The sequence below is a fragment of the Acanthisitta chloris genome, unplaced genomic scaffold (assembly GCF_000695815.1).
Source record: "Acanthisitta chloris isolate BGI_N310 unplaced genomic scaffold, ASM69581v1 scaffold19472, whole genome shotgun sequence".
Lineage (NCBI taxonomy): Eukaryota > Metazoa > Chordata > Aves > Passeriformes > Acanthisittidae > Acanthisitta > Acanthisitta chloris.
The window spans coordinates 3,085-23,235 of record NW_008661299.1 but is presented as its reverse complement, the minus strand read 5'-3'; the positions used below and the strand labels follow the sequence as shown (position 1 = coordinate 23,235).

The window sequence follows — 20,151 nt, the reverse complement described above, 5'->3', positions numbered from 1 at the left end:
AACAAACCTCTTCACAGCTGCCAAATGCACCAATTGCTCCTGTTGAATCCAGTGTCAACATTGGTTGGCTTCAATTTTGCTAAGTAAGTAAGGACTTTAGCACCTGCCCCATCTACCCTATAACAAATGTACCACAGCAGATTCATCAACAGACATCTGACTTAGGATATTTCTGGTTTACAGATGAACATCTAATCAACCATTTCTCAACCTTTTGCTTTTAGCTAATCAAGCCCCTCAGCAACCAGAACCAGATATGTTAATAAAGAAAGCAGAACGTAACTCTTCTATGTCTGAGTCTTAGTGTTTCAGAGAAGGAGAAATAGCTTTACAGGATTACTGACAATCCTTTGAACTGGCAGCATAGTGCATTGAAAACCAGTGAAATTGTTCACAGCTCTTGCTACAATACATTTCAAGTCAGATGATCACTTTTGGGATACCAATATAGGCACAAATAAAGCCTGCTCCCTTGCCCCCACCAAGCAAGCACTGAGATGACTGCCCTCATATTTGCCCTTTCCAGTCTTGTCCCAGACCAACACATGGGGTAAGCTCTGCACCCACAGGGAACCCATCAGAGCATGCTTTCTCTGTTTTTCTAGGACTATGTCACCTGCTACTTTGTTTTGTTCAGTAGAGAGCAAGAAGAGACCCACATATCTCCTAAGAGAGATCAATTTTCTATATGAAAACAATGAATTAGTACAGTGAAGTCCAAGTATACACAACAGAAATCTGCCTTCTTCTTGTACTGTGTATTCCTCCATTGACAACTAACTGATGCTGGATGCCACACACGTGTTACAGAAACAGGAATTCTGGATGTACTGCACTACTGATTCACCCTGGAGAAAGTATGAGATGCCCATGGCAGACAGGTAACCCCAGGAGAAAGTGCAGAGACTTCGTGCCTCTGTTGTGCTATGCCTCTGATTTTCCACTGATGCCATGTTTGCAGCAAATGCCAGTGCTCCTCTTCCAGCCTTCTCAGGGCTGGCATGGGAGAAGGGAGCTGCCAAGATGTGGCACAAGGGGCTTTTGCACAGGCACTGGATGTGTATGGGCTGGAGCCAGGTCTGTGCTGCTGGGGCTCCTGTGCTTGGTGGCAGTGCTGAAACTGTGGTGCCCTTGAAGTCTGGGTCAGTGCTGTACTGCCAGCCAAAGGAGTCCTGCCTGATGCTGAGGTCAGAAACAGGTGCTCCATAAGGCTGCCAAATGCCCACATCTTTATGTAACTTCCACCCCAATCTGAAGAATTTCATTCCAAGTGAAAAAGTCCATCTGTGTCCTGAAGGGAACAAACTGAAATGCATTATAGCAAAACCTGTTTCAAGTCACAGCCAGAACAGTATCATGATTACACCAATTGGAGTAATTGTGTAGGCTTTAATTAAGAAATATTTTGATAACTAGCAGCTATAGGGAAGCACTTACTAAGCCTAACCCTCCTCTTACACACTGTGATTTTCCAGGCTCAAATAGGATCGTGTATCTCAAAAAGAAGATGGGCAGGCTTCCTCTATCAAGAAGAGAGGAAACAGGACCAAATGGAGACAGCAGAACGTCTCGGTATGTCTTGCCAACATGCTGCTTGGCCTGCTGGCTGCTGCCTTGGGGCTAACTCCATTGTTCCCTGGGCAGGACTGGTTTGGACTCTCTTGCTTCTTCAGAGTCCCATTGTTCCCTGGGCAGGACTGGTTTGGGCTCTCTTGCTTCTTCAAAGTCTCCATTTTTATACTGCAAAGATGACTGAATACCTTGAGATATCTACTGCTGTCAAATATAGGTGAACGATCTCAAGAATTACTAGGAGCAGCAGAAAGCTGATCATGAAAAGCTAATTTTGTTAGGAAAGCAGTCTGAAAACATGCATGGAAATCTCTTCTGCAGAAATATTCGCATTACATGAATGGCTGCTATCATGAAGGGAGATAAAAGGATGGGCAAACTTCTCTGCTTCATTGCCTCTTCTAGCTTCTGCACTTCAGAAGCAGCTAAAAATGTATTGAAAAATGTACAAAAATGTTTAGCTGATAGCTCCATACCCTACATGAAATACAGAATTCTCATGTATTCCATAACACTTATAGAAAGAATCTTTGGACTTGCAGGGCAAATGGTCCCTCTGCAATTGTTTTTAACTGTTTTAAAAGGTTTGTTCATGAAATACAAGATGAAAAAAACATGAACAATTTGTTGTATCAGGAATTATCCCACTACCTAAATGTATGAAAAGCCTGTGATATACAGGGCATATTTTCCCCGGTGATAAAATAAGAATGACCTCTGTGACTTCATTTAGGTTCCACCTCTCCTGAGTTATGAGCCATTCCTCACTTGTAAGGTATACACCATATCTCACTCAAACTCTCTGTGGACCACAAAACCCCCTTCCAGAAAAAAATTATGCCTCCTTCAGTCTGCAGAGGATTACCCATGTCAGGCGAAGTTATATTATTGTCTTTAGTGCTGCTAGGAATTACTTGCAGGATGTTTCAGCTCATTACCTCAAGTCTTCATCAGCTATTTTCTGAGTGTGGTAACCTTTGTGATGCAGGTACTGTATATATCTACAGTATTGATTCTGCTTCTCCTGCTACATTACATGCAATACATGTAAACAGAAGAGTGTTTTGCTACCAGCTAGCAAGGTGCAAAATGATAGCAGATCTTGCAGCTACACAACACAGATAAAACCCTGAAGTAATCAGCTGAACTGTCATGGAACTAATTCCATGATATAATGGAAGCAATTACTTGTACTTATATGTCTTATTGGAAAATACAATCAGTGTTAAACCAATCCTGTTAGTGTTGTCAAGGACACATTTAGCTCCAAATGCTCCCCTTTTAATCAGTAACCAGTTATTAATTAATTAGGTAGTGATCATGTTGTTTTTCATACATGTGTATTATTATTGCACTTGATATTGTGCCTCTGCACAGATCACTGTTAATTTGCTGCAAGTGCAATTGTGTTAATGTGCTCTAATGCCAGCGATTATCACAAGGATGGGGCACCTAACATTTAACCTAAAATTATACTGAATTGTTCTCTCTGCAGCTTTCTTACTTCAAGCTCCAGCCTGCTTCTGCCTGGATGAGGTGTGCCAGGAAAAGAGGAGACTGCACCTAATAATGGGAGTGGCAGAAAATAGAAACCAGGAATGGGAAAACCAGAGCCAGAAAAGGAAATTAAGGCTGAGCACTTTGGCAGCATGAGTGACCCTGTGGCATGGCAGTGGTAAGAGGTGCCCACTCCCTGCCTGGAGCCAGGTGACTGCCCAGCACCGTCGGGGCAAGAGGCAGCTCCGAAAGCAAACGAGCAGGGAAGCAGAATATGCAGTAAATTGATGGTGTCTCACAACTCTTGCTTGCCTGCTGTGTTACAGGGAAAGATGTGGTCCCTTCTTTTATTTTTGGGTCACAGCTCTGCAAAATCATCAGTTTTAATGGTGTGGGTGAGGCTGCAATAGAGAGCAATGTATTTGTCTACTGCTAACAGAATAAATCCTCTGTCCTCCTATTATTAGTGATGCTTAGTTATTCTTACTAAATAATAAATATTTAATTTTTTCCTTCCATTCTGAAAGCTTTTAGCAGGACCTGATACCAACTGTATCAAGAGAGAAACAATTACTAGTAGAAAACAGCCTTTATCTGAATGCCATTTAATAGGGTCCAGAAGCAGTGAACTACAGATATTCAGGTGAAGTAGTTCAGTCAGAGATAGCTAAACTTTTTACTGTGCTTATTTAAATAGAGAGGCCTGAACTGGGGATTAGCTATTTATCAGCTGCATGATGGAATGAGAAACAGCTGCAACATATTTCAAGGTAAGATATTTTATTCACTATAAATCCACGGGTTGGAATTCTACTCTGGTTTATGCCCGTGGGAATATAGAATTAAGGTATTAGCTTCCCACATTGTTTTGTGGCTTCATGCCCACGTGTATCAGAGAAAATTTAGTTTATGTTGGTTCAGTTATTCACCTTAATTTCCCAACCACAAAGAGGACTTTTAATATTTGTAATGGTTGCAAGTATATGTGCAAAAAATGAGCTCCCAGAATACAGCATGCGGCGTAGGTAGCAAAACACAGCTTCCAGCTACTGCCAAAGCACTTCCCTGGGTGTGCATTTGCAAGGATTCCACTTCATGACTGTGCTGTAACTCCATCAGTTTCCTTCCCAGATGGGGTTTTTGCCTGATTTTCACCAAAGGAGTCAATTCTGCCTCCCACTCTAAAAAACAGTTCCCAGGTCCTCAGTGGAATAATTTCTGTATTTTAAGCTTCTATTCCTGACCCCACCAAGTCTCCTCCTGTCTGCAGCTGGAGCTGTCCTGCTCCCACAGGCCAGACACCACTGCCAGGCAAGGCAAACAGCCTGTGCTGATCTCCCCAGGCATCTCATGTTTTGAAAGGGAGAAGGGAAAAACAACTGCTGCTAACCACTACAGGACGAGTGTTTAATTTGTTCAGATCAATTTCTGTCAAAGGCAGCCTGGAAGCCTTTTTTTCCCCAGTTTGTCTTTGTAGTGTTTCTTTCTCTCTCTGTTTGGTTCAGCCTCATTGGCATTTATCTGGTGACCTATTGTTATCAAGGTCTCCCCAATAGATCCCTTTGATTTGCACAAGTAACTCCTGGTCTGCCATAGGGAAGCTTTGCTCAGATATCTGCTTGATTTCAGCTCATTTACATGGCAAGGATGCTAGTCTGGCTGCAAGGACTATCTAGTTTGACTTGCTTGTTCAGTTTTTGATATAAAAAGGAGAGTACTATTTTTCAACTTTCTGTTTCTCTTTTTGAGAGAGGGAGGGCTGAAGAACTCTCTAAGTTCACAAATGTCCAAGATATGCAGGCAGAATTTAGGTTGGTTTTTTTTTTCCAGATTTTTTTTGGTGTGAATTTGAGCAAAGTAATTAGCTTATTAAATAAATATATTTTAGGATGCCTTTCTGTCTTCTGTAATTAGTAGCCAGCACCAAGTGGAAGGGCAAATGTAACCTGCAGACTCCTCCAGCCCTGCTGAGATACCTGCCAGGGGAAATAGCGACGGTTTAGGCACAAACCTTCAGAGAATCAGACAGATGTGTACAAATTATGACCAGCAGAAATGCACTGCTGCATTGAAGGTGTATTTTTGAAGAAGTCAAGCACAAAATGGACAAAGAAATCTTTGTGTTAAGAACTCATGATTGCTGTTCTGGTAATATCCATCTAACCCTACTAGGAAAAAATACTGATTGGCCTTTAATTGAGTTCTGAAGGGAGAACATGCAATGCCAAAAAAGGCAGCAAAATGACACAGTTTTAATGTATTGTCAGTCCTTGCTGGGAATTGTAAAACCCTTGGGCTGAGTTGCAAGCTCAATGATCCATATGATCCATAGGAATGTATGTGCCAGAGCTTTTTTGTTTTTCTTGGGTAAGAGTTGATAACTACTTTTAGCACATGTGAAGAGTTTTCCAGAATGGTGACCCTCACGGCTGATGACTCTTCTCCCCATGTCATCATGTTATAAGCAGCTATAAACATTATTACAGGACACTATTTTCATCCTGCTTTCCAAGTAGTACCTGCTCACTTTTGGCTCAGAGTCAGTTTTAACAGCTACGTGATATGTTTCCTTTTTCATGTGAATTGCTGAAACTCAGTCACAAAAACTTGAGTGTGGCTGTGATTTATACCTTCTGGTGTGCATCAGTCTGCACATCTGCCCCTCATTACTGCCACAGCCACGAGCCTTCAAGAAACTTGACTTTATGCCTGTCGTGTTACCAACCACTGCTCCCTATTTTTTTCTAGCTCAGCTTCTTTTGGCTGCTCCATGTTGGTTTGCAGAGGGTTCCTGTATAACTGGGTCAGGTTTAAACAACTGTGTTCAATTTCTGGACACTGTTTCTGTGAAATGACCAGGACAACCAAGCCCTAAGAGTACCTTTGTGGTGCTGTTACAAGCTGTTCTCCATATGATAAGTGTACGAGTGTCATTAGGCACCAGGGGTTATAATGACTTGTGTGTCTATCAGGGAGAGCAGAAGAAAAGAGGGCTCTGAATCAGGAGCAATGAGTGTATTCTCCAGTATTCCTGAGAGGATTATTCCTTAAAAATATAGGGCAGAGTTGATTTGTATAAGAACTAATTATCAAAAAAAAGGAATGAAGACAGTGTAGCTGTTTTCACCCTCCCCACAAGACCTTGGAGACACACATTATTCCTTGTGTTTAACCTAGTAAAGCATGACCCACATAGGAGGGAAGGGAGTTGATTGTAATTATTTCTGTGAGTATTAATGTCCAACTCATAGAAAATGGCCTAAAAATAGGAACTCAACAATGAAATGACAAGAACAGAAGAACTTAGAAATCATGGGATGCTTAGACTATTTTTATGAACAAACCAAAACACATTCATTTTATTAATTTGACTACGTTTGCTCTGAGAATGTTCTCTTTCCACCCTTAGTTTTTAAAGGTGAACTAGATAAAGAGAGCGAAAAGAAACAGCATACAAGGAATTTATAGAGCAAATTAGTGTGGCTTCAGTAGCATGGGCTCATTTGGGTGACATCTCATTTTAGCACTGATTTTAAGGTAACATTTTCTGAATTCAGGTCTGATTATGTGGCTGATGTCTGCAGCAGATGTGATGACAAGTAGGTTAAGAGCAATCACGCTTAGGTGCTTTCATATAAAATGTCTATTCCAGTTCAGCAGACACACAGGAAATAATAGTTAGGTTGCTTGGAAGTAGCCTCTGACTTGTCAATTAGAAAACAAGAAAGGATCAAAAGGCAACATGAAATTGTCCAAAGACAATTTCAGTATTTAAGGTAGAGAAGAAAAAGTTTATGGATGCATTAATATTTTACGTGCCTTAGAATTCAGTCTAAGAAGTTGATGGGTAGCGTGAGACATAGGCAATTCTGGATGTTTTCATTGAATAAAATTATGTGATGACAGGAGATGGATAATTTACCCACTTTCCCATATATATTTATCTCCCATTTCTATTTCTCAGGAGTTTGTAAAAATATTTTATCTTAACAAAAGTTTGCATCATGCATATGCAAAAAGAAAAAACCACCCTTGCTCTAATAATTTTTGCTCCAAACTCACTTATATGATGTTTATATAAAGAAAAGCACTACATGAACAACAAAGGCTTTTACTGTCTAAAAGCACCTGAGCCAATTCTCTCTGTTTGGTTGTATAAATGTCTAAACACATGAATCACATTTTACATCCAGTATAACAAGTCCAAAATCTGTTCAGTTCATTACTTCTCAACAATCCTAGGATTAAGCCCTAAATATATTCCAGCTATTGAATTTTATGACCTGCATACTATTGCGCGTGCGCACGCGGATGTACATAATCCTTTCCCACTGCAGTGTGCACCGACAGTCTAGCTGAGATAAAGGAGCTGGAGAACTGTTGGTTTTCTCCATGACTACTACACAAATGAACTATTTAAAGGCTAAGAGATGCAACAGAATAAAATGGACAGAGAAGTTCTCCTCTCTTCAGTGGGAAGGGTGCGATCCCTCTGCTGCATGTGGCACTGGGATTCTCAGCAGCAGCACTGGGGAAACTGGAGGCTCTGAGCTGCTGCCCTGCCAAGGTGTGCTGGCATTTTGTGTGAGTTTTCTCCTGGCAGGACGATAATCTGCCTGCCACAAGGCTGGCAAAAGGGCCACAAGAGGGAGGTAGTCATCGTAAAATAAATGGTAGGAGCTTGTTCCTGATACTCTGTACATAGAAGGGAAAATCTGTTTGAATAATTAAGGCTTCCTAGAAGTGATTAGAGATAAAAATACATAAAGAATGTGGTTTTGGCATGACTGTAACACTCCAGCTCGAACAGAGAAGGCTTTGCATGGAACTCAACCAAAGAAAAATTCACTCTGGGCACTTGTATTACAGCTCCATTTAGCGGAGCAGAACGAGCATGGTTTGTATTAAATAGGCAATAATGAAGCATCATAAACAAAGTCAGGATGCAAGTCCAAGATTAAGCGTGAACTTTAACGAGGTCCAGCTTGCTGAGAGCTTTTTGAAGTGCCCCTAGCTCACTTACAAAGCCAGAAAACAACAAAGACAACTCTGACAGCTGCAAGAGTGTCTGGTTTAGAAGGAGGTTTTATGTCTGGATGACACCAGACTGGGATTCAGCTTTCATATACTAACTAGCTCTGCTTGTTGCTGGAGCCCTAATCATTCTGCAAAAACTCCCTCATCCTAATGGGCTGCACAAATAATAATTCTTCCCAAATCACATCCACACCATCAGCTTCCCGGATAGGCATGACAGGTTTATCTCAGTAAATAGCAGGAGTCAGCAGAGTCCACGCTGGGTCTCACTAGCCATGTTTAATAAGCAATCCAGACTCTGAAGAATGCTGGTTCTTTGGATGCATGGATGGTATGCAGCATTTTCAACTACTAAAGAGCTGAAAGAGCAACCAGCAGCCAAGTTAGATGGGTATATCAGATTTGCCCTACTCTATATGTACTGTCATCACAGTGGATGCTTCATGGTCTTTATAGAAGAAAGTTAGAGGTTTTTGCTTTTCCTTTTTCAGAGGAAGAGGCATTTTTGATTGCTTATAAACTTGAATTATATAAGTATATATAAAAAATATGCATATATGACAAAATGCCTTTCAACCTTATAGATGTTTTTTCTTAAAGATATGACAATTATTTTTTCACTTTTGTGCATGAAGATCAGCCATTCATTAACTATTATTACAGTCCTCCTAAGTATTATCAGTTAGGTGAGTGGTATATTAGAATTAGAATTTAACATCTCCATTAGAAGAATTTTGCTTAGCATATCTAATGCTCTGAAAGCCCTGAGCATGCTCTGTATCACATAGGACTTAGAGAAGTGCAGGGAATCTTCTGTGAATCCTGTTGGAGTTATCTATTGCTTGGAGTTACATGGTACAGCAACTGAGGAGCAAAAGAGAGAGGTGTGGAGTGTGGAGATGGATACACCAACTCAGACACCTTCTGCACCAGAGCTGCAGCATTACTGCAGCCCAGCTGATACAAAATAATGTGGTTTTTTGCAGAGGTTACAGGTTTTCCCATGCAAACTACTTAATGTGTCAGCATACATGTGTTCATGCTTTAAGAGCAAGCACCCAGTGTCCCTTCTACCCTGTTAATGTCACTCTGTGATTCCATGTAGGTAGTCCTCTGGCATCTCACTTTGATCAAGCATGGGTTATATACATTAAAACATGGTCATTTCTTCATCTAAGACTCAAGATGTAATCTCTCTGAAGCAATCTTTTATGTTGGACTTGTATGGAGGATGAGGGGGTGGTCCTGGTTCCTCAACTGTCAGCCTAGAAGTGACTTTTATCTTATTAGCAGCCAGGATAATAATAACAGTATCCAGTACACTAACTCTGTGCCTCTAAATTGGTTCTTTTGCCATTGTTTTGCTTAAGAAACTGTAATCCTAGAAATGTCTTGATTGCCTGTAGCTCTGATGGTAAAAAGCAACTTTCCCCACCTACAGAGTCAGAAATAGATGGCTGAAAATCAAACATTATTTGTATTGCAGCGACATCTCTCTGGTCCCCACCATTTCTCTTTCTTGCAACCCCTGTCAGGAGCCAGACACACACCTAGCAGCTGTTGCTCTTTGTGCAGGGGAAAACAGAGAAGGTTAGACAACAATGAACATGCTCACTTGACCAGACAGTGCCCTTCACAGAAACATGCAGGAACAGCTTCTCAAAGCTCAGTGCCTGCTCTGTGCACAGCCACTCCTCACACTGGAGTCCAATCTCACTGCCAATCTCAGCCCTGGCTTAACGGCGACACAGGCGAGAGGGCATGGTGGCAAGGAAGCTGGCAAATGAGGACAGTGAGATAAATAAAGTAAAGGAGGCAGAAACAACTGACACTGCATGGAAATGAATCAGTTTCAGAGAAACCAGCTCCTGAGGGGAACTGGACGAAGGGTGTGGGGTATGGGGTATCCCCTGACGTGGTGGTTGTTCTTCGCGTGCTGATGTCACCTTCTCACCAAGGTGACACTGCAGTTAACGGGCAAGAATCCTCGTCCTGCTCAAGGTAAAGAATCATTGCAATGGGAATACTGAGATTGGTTCAGCCTGCAAATGAAGCCTTTGGCAAACAGGGGATTTAACTGGATTCAAAAGGTTAGCCACATTTGTCGAAGGAAAAAAGCTGCTTCTTTTCGATGATACATACACAGAACACAATGAGGTTTCATTGAAATAAATTGACAACCACTGCGATGGAGGCTCTGGATGTGAACAAGCAACAGCAGCATTGAGCCATTTCAGAACAGAGTGAATGCGATTTTCACACCTGTTCTTTTCTAATTTAGGTCCATTTGAAATCTGAGCATCCCTCATCTACTAATTTGTTATGGCAATATTAATTAATGGGTTTGCTCTACAGCAGCAAGAATGCTGTTTAGACTGCAATAGATCAGAAGAGCTACAAGATTAGAAAAACAATCTGTAAGATGGTCAGACGCGGTTGAGGGTCACCCTAATCTCCTGAATGGAGCACCTTGCACCTGGAAAGCCTGGGATTATGTGGATGAATTTCTGCTAGTGCAGACTCATTAGGGCTGGTTAGGTCAGCACCCTCTGATGCTGTCTCCTGTGTTGGAATGTAAGAACATGAGCTTCCAAAGTGTGGAGAAACAATTGTCAGGCTTCCACAAAAGCTGATAACTGAAGAAATTGCATAGTATTTGATGTATCATATGAGTTCAGACCAAGTATGCTAGAAAACAAGCAGCAATATTTAGAGACTTACAGAAGGTGCAGTGATGTGCTGTAATTTCCATTCTCTTGACTCACTTCAACTCTGTCATGAGTTTAGCAGATCTCTAGGCTCCTGTCTTGGTTACTCTGACCAACATGGTGTGCCCAGCCTCAGACCATCAATAGTATTTATCTTGCATTTCAGTCCATAGCACAGATAAAACATCTGGTTAGAGGAAGAACTGGCAGATTAATGGGCAAATCTTGTGACCATGTCACCTGGTTGGATTATCTCAGCTACCTTCTATTCACCCTAGACATGCATCTTGGGGTCTCACAGCCACCACAGTACCTGTAATGAGACTCATGGAAGTGGATTAATGCATTGCTGATGGTGGTAAAGAAGGCATGATGTCAATTATTTTGTCTTTAAATGGTGAGATTTTTTTAAGGTGAAAATGATGATATGATTTTGTTTATTTTTTTGGCTATAATTTTGCAGTTTGCCCAAACACACTGTACAGCAATCACAGGGATGTAAGTCAAAGGCATAGTAATGTTCTTTTAATGAAAGTACTGGTATGGTGAAGTGCTCAGAAGGTTTCCAGCACTAGTAGCTGAGGGCCAAGAGAGGCAGCTGAAGAAGCAAGTTGGATTGCAGACGCCCTGGATGTATTCCTAGCTTTGCCATTCTTGCAGTTCTTTGTTTCATCTGAATCAGAAGAGATGAAGGTGTGAGGATTTTACATGCATGCTCTGCATTTCTTGGTGGCTCAGGGAGCCTCCTGTGTAGACATCACCTCTCAGGACAGATGGGATGATACAGAATCACAGAAAGAGTCATAGAATCATTAAGGTTGTGTGCTGGTTTGAGCTGCAGTAGAGTTAACTTTCTTCACAGAGGCTAGTATGAGGCTATGTTTGGGGTTTGTGCAGAACACAGAGTTGATAATGCAGAGATGTTTTTGTTATTGCTGATGTTTTAGTTATTACATAGAGTCCAGGCCTTTGCTGCTTTCCATACCGCCACGGTGGCAAGGAAGTTGGGGGTGCATGGGAGACTGGGAGGAGACACAGCTGGGACAGGTGACCCAAACTGACCAAAGGGATATTCCATACCACAGCACATCATGCTCAGTATATAAGGTGGGAGGAAGAAGGAGGAAGGGGGGACATCTGGAGTGATGGTGTTTGTCTTCCCAAGGAACCGTTACGCGTGATGGGCCCTGCTCTCCTGGAGATGGATAAACACCTCCTGTCTGTGGGAAGCAGTGAATGAATTCCTTGTTTTGCTTTGCTTGTGTGTGCAGCTTTTGCTTTCTCTATTAAACTGTCTTTATCTCAACCCATGAGTTTTTGTAGCTTTTACCCTTCTAATTCTCTCCCCCATCCCGTTGGTGGGGGAGTGAGTGAGAGGCTGCTGGTTCTTGGCTGCTGCTGGGGTTAAACCACGACAGGGTGGAAAAGACTTCCAAGATCATTGAGTCCAATCTTCAGCTGAACATCACCATGCCAACTAAACCACAGCACTAAGTGCCACATCCAATAGTTTCATGAACACTTGATTCCATCACCTCCCTGGGCAGCCCATACCAACGCTTAACCACCCTCTCAGTGAAGGAGGTCTTGAGTCTATGTCCTTTTGTCCTGTCTCCAGCAGCCTGTGAGAAGAGGCCAAGCCCCTCTGTTCATCTAGTTCCTCTTATAGTGCCTCTTTTGACATTTTACATTGGATGTCCCTAAGTCAGCAGAGCAGTGTCTGTGAGTCCTCAGGCAAACCTGAGGCCCAGGCAGAGGGACACCAGGTCCCCTGGGAGACCTGATGAGCAAGGCAGAAATGTCAATGGTTTGGAGATACAACTCATAAGGACATCTGGGGTTTTTTGACACTTTTTTGGACACTGTGAAATCCATAAGTTCATGATAACTGAACTACTAGTGTAGTTCAGAGTTTTGGCTATTTCCTGTTTCCAGTCAGGCTGTAATCAGGAAAAGCCAAATTCTGGCCTCCCAGCACCACTGATAACTGCAAGGGGAACAGGAGCAGAGACCTGTGAAGCTGGAACACTCTTTGTAAAGGATGACCACACAGAGATAAACACACTCCTGGATTCTACAATACACTCAAAATACAGGTGGAACTGTCCCAGCTGATCCTGTTTGCCTGTCCCCACTACCAATGAGTTAGCTATTTGATAGTCTAACAACTGCAATGAAGCACGTGAAAAGAGTGAGTGGTGGGTTAGCTATTTGATAGTCTAACAACTGCAATGAAGAGTGAGTGGCTGAATAGGACAATAGTTGCTTCTTATTCTGTGTAGAAATCAATCCCTCTTAACATTTCAAACTCTACCCCTAAGCTCTTTGGGTTTCAGTATGCTCTTCTGCTTTTAAACACTTAGGGACACAAACAAGCCTATTAAGTAGGAATAGCTTTGAAAACTTGGTGTTTGATAGTCTAACAACTGCAATGAAGAGTGAGTGGCTGAATAGGACAATAGTTGCTTCTTATTCTGTGTAGAAATCAATCCCTCTTAACATTTCAAACTCTACCCCTAAGCTCTTTGGGTTTCAGTATGCTCTTCTGCTTTTAAACACTTAGGGACACAAACAAGCCTATTAAGTAGGAATAGCTTTGAAAACTTGGTGTGAAACATGTCCTTGAAAATATGGTTCACATAAGATCAGGGAGACATGAAGGAGACGAAACAACACTTGGAGCAGCTGTCTCTGACCACAGCTCCATGAGAACTACACTCTCCCCAATACGATTACACTGCTTTGACTGACCAAACAGCCAGACTGAAGCAGTGAGCACAGGCAATCACTTGATGACATGCTGCACAACACAGCGAGAACAAGCAAAGATGCTTCTGGACTTAATGCTTAAGCTGTAGTCAGTGGAAATATGTCTGTTTGTTTCTGTAAAAGTTGAGTCATGACTTAAGTGAGTAACACAAACTCAGGTTTTGTGTCACAGCTGCTATGTCTGTTGATGAGAACAGGTAGTAAGGGGGTCAGCAGAAATCAGTGTTAAGGCTTATCTCTCAATTAATGTGCTGAATTCTGGCATTAACAGTGCCTGAGTAACCTTTTAGTTGGACAGTGCATAACCACTCAAAAATTACCGACAGAGAAAGTTCGGTGACACCTTTTCACTGACATTTATACCTCCAGAACAGTGAGGAGCAGATGATAAGGAGGGCAGCAGTCTACAGAAAGCAGAAAAGGCCATAAGAAAGAGAACATGCTCTGAAGAATGTGTTGCCTAGTGAACAAGTGGGGACTGAGGTAAAATGTGATATTCAGGTAGAAGGTGATCATGAAGCTAAGCAATCAGGGAATATTTCAGAGAGCTCAGGAACTGAGGTAATGATACTTGTGGTGCAGTTTCAAAATGTGACAAACAATTGGTTGATGAATGCATAGTATTTACCTGCCAACCCACCCAGCAAAGCTCACTGAGGGCAGCAGAGCAGCCAACAGAATGGGACTACTTTTTGCCAGGATTAATTTGGGTAAGAAACAGTATAGATTTCTGATTTAACACTATGTGTACTTTGAAGGAGCACTGGAAAGATGAAACTGCCAGGCTGGCCAAGGTTTCCAAAATACCTGCAAAACACCCTGTGACAATCACTGCTATTATTGAGCTATGTTATTATGCCACTGGTTAATGGAGTTTGCAAACCAGAATTGAAGGACAGAGGTGGAGGATTATGGTGTATTTTATAATTTCTCACATTTGCCGTGTTTCCTTTTTGGAAACATAGGAAGGAAACCCCCAGGTTACCAAATATGACTCCTGGGTCCTGCAGGCAGTCACGTCATCTACAGGATTCATCTCTGTGCTGGTTTGAGCTGGAGTAGAGTTAACTTTCTTCACAGTGGCTAGTATGGGGCTGTGTTTGGGGTTTGTGGAGAGCACTGGGGTGGTAATGCAGAGATGTTTTTGTTAGTGCTGAGCAGAGCCTACACAGAGTCAATTGCATTTACACACTGCTTAAGGATCTGGAAGTGTTCTTTCATATAATATGCTTATTGTTATTACAGACATATTGAATTTAAATTATTTGCCTTGGGTCTCACAGCAAGTCAACAGTAGAATGACTCTTAGTGCTCCTAGTGCTTTGCATTAAATCCTGGACTTTAACAGCTCCCTTCATAATGGGAGCTTTGCAGCAGTAGATCACTTCCTGGTGCTGGTGAATCAAACCTTTCCTGATATCAGAAATAAATCAGTAAATTGCTTGAACCCATATAATGCTTCCCAGTGTTGGCAAATCCTGGTTTCCTTTGAATTTAGAAAACTGACACAAGTCTGAGTAGTGCTAAGATAGCCTTTGGCATATGACCAACTATGAAATTTTGATGTGCTAAGTATGTACCTCAGATCTATATTTTCTGTATTAATACAGCAGTAATTTATACATCTGTTCCAGGAAAACTTGAGAACTGTCACTATCCCTTGTACTGATGCAGGCATAAGTGAAAACAAACACAAACAATCAAAATCAATTCAAATATAAGCCTATAATAAGCAAAAATCCTTGACTTTTCTAGTGGCAGAATTGCTCTGACACAGGCACATTCCTTGTTATCGCTGTCTCCTCTGAATGGCATAGTCCTCATCAAAAATGAACTAAAAGGAGAAAATGGAGCATTCCTTTGTTTATGGGCTCCTTTCTGTAAGGAAAGGTGCAGTATCAAATAATGACCTGATTGTTCTGCCTTAGTCAATGTTATCATTGTCTCTAGCAAATTGACATGTTGGTATTTTCCCTTACATTTTGCCCTCTCATCTATGTCTCCTATGGAAAGGGCTGCAAATTGTACCCAATGATTTCAGGATACTATTTCCAAGCTTTTGCCTGTGGCATCTAGCTCTTTCTATGAGAAAGGAGTCGTTTGGTGGCATGGCACTCGCTGTAACATCAGAGGAACCACCTGGTAGGACAACAGCTACAGCAATACCCATCTCACTCAACGAAACGGTTCCTCCAACCTGGCTGTGGCTACCCAGGAGCTCTCACCTGTGGCAAATGGTGACATTTGCTCCTGCTGGGAATGTGGCTGGGCAGCCGAATGTTAAAGAGGGCCTGCAAGGCTGCCTGTGCTGCTTGACCCTTTGCCAGCTTCTTGCTACGTCCTGAGCCTTCAAATGTTCTCCCATCCACTCTCACCGCCATCACAAAGCTCTTGATGTGCTGTTTCTCCACCGTCTCCGACAGGCAGACGTACCGCAGGCCTGACCGCAGCTCATTGAGCAGCACCACTGGGTTCTTCTCACTCTCTGCTCTGGATGCTGTCTTGTGCTTGCTTTGCTTACTGTGGCCCATTAAGTCCAGCGTATGGCAGAGTAAGCGTCCGTGTCGATACGCAGTGGAAAGCAACTCGTTATTAACAGGGTTATAGACTGAGAAGTCCTTGCTGTGTGTGGATGGTTCAAACTCCTTGAACAGAGTGTCTGGAAAGTCTGCCTGATCAGAAGTAAAGTCTGTGGATGGGTTGATGCAGTTTCCCATGGCGAAGTGAGCTTGGCAAGCATTGGGGAACTGAACGAATGACTTCAGAGCTAACTCTGCAGCATGCATTTTGGCTTTCTTTTTTGTGGGCCCTGTGCCTTCAAATGTAAGTCCATTTACTTCCACAGCAACAGCAAAGACTGGGGCATGCACCGGACCTGTCTGGGAAACCATTTTATATTGTAATCCTGGTTTAAGTTCATGTAGTTGAACCAGAGCATTCTTTGGTGTCACTGACCACGAAACTTTCTTCCAGATGAGCTGCAGTTTGCAGAAATGGCCATTATTGCCTTCCTCTAAGGGTCTTTTCCTCTTACTGCTAGGTGTTCCCCCTCTTGCCCTCTCAGTAGAGGCTATTGGATGATCCTCCAGGTTGCCAATGTTTCGATTTTCCTTTACTTCTGCACTGCTGGTACCTGTCAGTAAAGAAATGAAAAAACCTCACATTACAGTTGTCATCATAGTAGCTGACACTATGACTAGGGCTGGCAGAACAGCCAAAAAAAGGGAAAAAAAGAAGATAGATATCCTTGCTAAGCCCTTTGTAGGAGTTTTCCTAAAGTAGCTGTATAATGGTTGGTTTATTATTTATAGCAGAGATTCTTTTACATGTCCTGAATGTTCACTTGTCCCTAAAGGATCTATTAGTCACTAGCCTTCTGCTTTTAAAAAAGGTTACATCATTCAAAGATGAAGCATAATGTATGCTATGTGACTTAAATGAACTACTGGATAATTACTAGTCAAAAGTGAATAGTTTGCAAAATTCCCTTAGGCTGAGACTTGTTCTATAATCCATGTGGGTGAATGCTTATGAACACTTTATTAGAAATCAGAAATTATTCACAAATGATTCACAAACAGAAAAATGGGCCAGTGAATTGAATAATCTATTTGCAATGAATACATGGACTGTCTCTGCTTACACCACGGGCTCTTGTGTTACTGACATCATGAATCCAGCCTTGGGAATGATGTGACAGATCTTCCTAGCATTTGAAGCAATAATTTGGTCTGGACTCAGATCCCAGTTCAGTAAGTGAATGCCCTTCTGTCAAATTCAATTGCAGACAGTTCTCGCATCAGCAACAACTAATATTGCAAAAATTGTAGATAAATCTAAATGAGACTAGGAAAAGCCAGAGCATCATGATGGAAGCAATTACTGATGTGAAGAATGGTCTGTGTCAATGAAAGGCAATGGGATAGAGTTCCTGGCAGGCATGGCAGGAAGGGAATGAAGTGATGGTGGGGAGCCTATGGAGGGAACGCTCCGTTGGTGTTGGGCCAGTGAAGCACCCGTAGCTCTGAACCATGCTCGTGCAACATCCATGCTGCAAGGCAGAGCTCTTTGCTACAGAAAAGGCATGTCTGAGAACAGAGATTCACCTCACCGATGTCCTGAGCGAGACACAAAATACACTGCTGTCTAAATAACCATCCTGTAACTTTTGCCATTTCTAATGAGTTTGTTTCTATGTATTGCACCTCTGATACAACCTCCAGTCCTCCTGTGCATTCCTTGGTGCAGAGACAAGTGGAGGAAGTAAATATGAGTATAACCAACCTATGAGGCAACCCAACCCTGGAGCAGTGGCTTTGGCCAGCCATTTCTCATAACCCTTTCTCATGTTTCCATTCCACTCAGAAGATGTCTCTTTAGTTGTGGCCATTTTTTTAAAAAATAAAGGTGAAGTAATTTGATGCAGACATATTTTTTAGCAGGAAGCAGGTTTGGTTCTGTATTTCACACTCCCTCTCTCATCTTACTTAATAGGTTTTTACAGAGCCAATTATGGTACATAATGATATTGTAGCCAGGAAGCATGAAAAGAAAGATAGCTCTTCCTTCACACAATATTCAGGTTTGAAAAGAATTTGTATTGATTATGTACCACTGAATAGGAAAACTCAAGGGGCTATGTGTGTTTATAATTCATATTGTCTTATTCCAGATGTTTTTTCTTTCATGGTCAGAGAACACGGATTTAAGCACATGAACACGTGACCTTAACACCTTACCTTAACCACCCACAATAAAACAGCAGCTAACAAAAAATATGGTGCCATAAAATAAGCATTGCTTGTTTGCCTTCAATTGTGTTCATGAAATTGTCTAGTCCAGGTTTGGGTGAAAAAAAATGCACAGACACAAGTATAAGGCTTCCAGAGATCAGGCACAGAGTATATGGACAAAGTGGGGCATGCATAACAGTGACATGCCTGTATTTATGGTGTGTTTTGGCCCAGCCACAGTGAAGAAAACCCGTGCAAGTATCCTTATAGTCAACAAGATTTTAGAGAACCTGATCCTGAAACACCAGGAAACAGCTCAGTTCTTCCCAGACCTCAGTGGAAGCTGCAGCAGACAAAAGTCATTATGGCATGTAAATCAGAGGCTGCCCAAACTCAGTCAGTGCCTCAAAACGTCTGAGAGCCTGATGGACTTGTGTGATACCTGGCAGCAGCCAGGAAATGGGAAATTGCTTTATACTTTCATGTATCTTTGAAAGAGGAGGTCTTTGAAATGTGTCTTTTATGAGACCTCTGTGTAGCAGACATAAGATTACCTCTCTAATGGTGGCACATGTACTTCTATTGTGAAAATCAGACAAAGCAGGCAAATGACACCAACCTAGGCAAGATAAATACCGTAAGCAGGTGTAATAGAACAATCACAGGCAATTTTAGAAATGAAGAGCACTCAAAGGAAAGGGATAAGTTGGAGGATGCACACAGGGAAAATGCAAAACTGTGGATCATTTTCAGTCCTGTTATCTCTCCTAATGTCTTTGTTCTTGAGTTCTCCAAACACATTCTTTACATTTGGGGAAAAAAGAAATTATGGTTCTCCTATGATGAAAGGTTGGAGAATAATAGCATTGTAAGGGGCTGGATTTTAAAAAATGAGGAAGAAAAATATAATAATTTTTTGCAATAGTTTCTAATTTATTGTGTATGATTTCTAAGAGTCCCACAGCTTTGCACTGTAATATCTACTCAGGTAACTTTATTCATTGATTTTTGCCATTTTACAAGCAACAAGAGACACTGCAATCTTGTGTTTCCTTCAGTAATTGAATGCTAGAGAGGAAAGCAGTTAGTGAAATATATTTATTTATGCAGTATTCCTCAATATTCTGTCTGGCCTTTCATGCTTTTCTTCTTTTGGTCTTTATGCACAGTAGAGTTAACCTAGAAAGTTTGCATCATCAAGAGCATTTCAGAACTATAATGTATCACTAATAATGACACTGTCAATGTCTCTGTGTCATAAAGGCTCTGCAGAACTAGCCAGTTGATACTCCATGCTACATTTGAAGAGATAATATTGTTCCTGTTGAAAGTTATTCTGCTGCTAAGCCAACTTCCAGGGAGGATGGGAAAGGAGAGGTGGTAGGTGGGGTCTTCATTTTGGCAGGTATATTTGCTATTGAATTACAATGGCCAGTATGTTATTGAAAAGCTGTGATACTGAAAGAAAGAATTTGCAATTTCTGCAGCATAGCAAACTCCTGATTCAACTGATAGCTCTGACACATGCAGCTAGTACCTTTAGAAATGTTTAGTGAACACTGGATTCCCATCAATGCATTTTCAACACTACAGGTAAGACTTAACTATTATTTTTCTGTGTTTTAGTATCACTCCTGTTTGACTTGTTTATGTAGAGTACATTTTTGCTGTTCATCTACAAGAGATTGACTGCAGAGGTTAGAAGGACTGACTTCCATAATTTCTAGCATATTTGAAAGTGAAAAAATCTTGTATCAGAAGCAATAGATATGAACCCAGGAGCCAGACATGGCACCTTTGTCCAAGTTCAACTACTGCATCAAATGCAATGTAGG

The 20,151-nt window shown here is 41.7% G+C and overlaps 1 protein-coding gene across 1 annotated transcript in view; it reads right to left on the bottom strand.

The window, feature by feature from the left end:
• ADARB2 (adenosine deaminase, RNA-specific, B2 (non-functional)) overlaps positions 1-16,716 on the bottom strand; it is a gene marked incomplete at its 5' end in the record, with an annotated part of 96,553 nt that extends 79,837 nt beyond the window's left edge. Inside the window, one exon of the mRNA XM_009070189.1 lies at positions 15,809-16,716. Within this exon, the coding sequence (XP_009068437.1) occupies positions 15,809-16,716 (908 nt within the window). The remainder of the gene's footprint in view (positions 1-15,808) is intronic.
• Between the last annotated feature and the right edge of the window lie 3,435 nt (positions 16,717-20,151).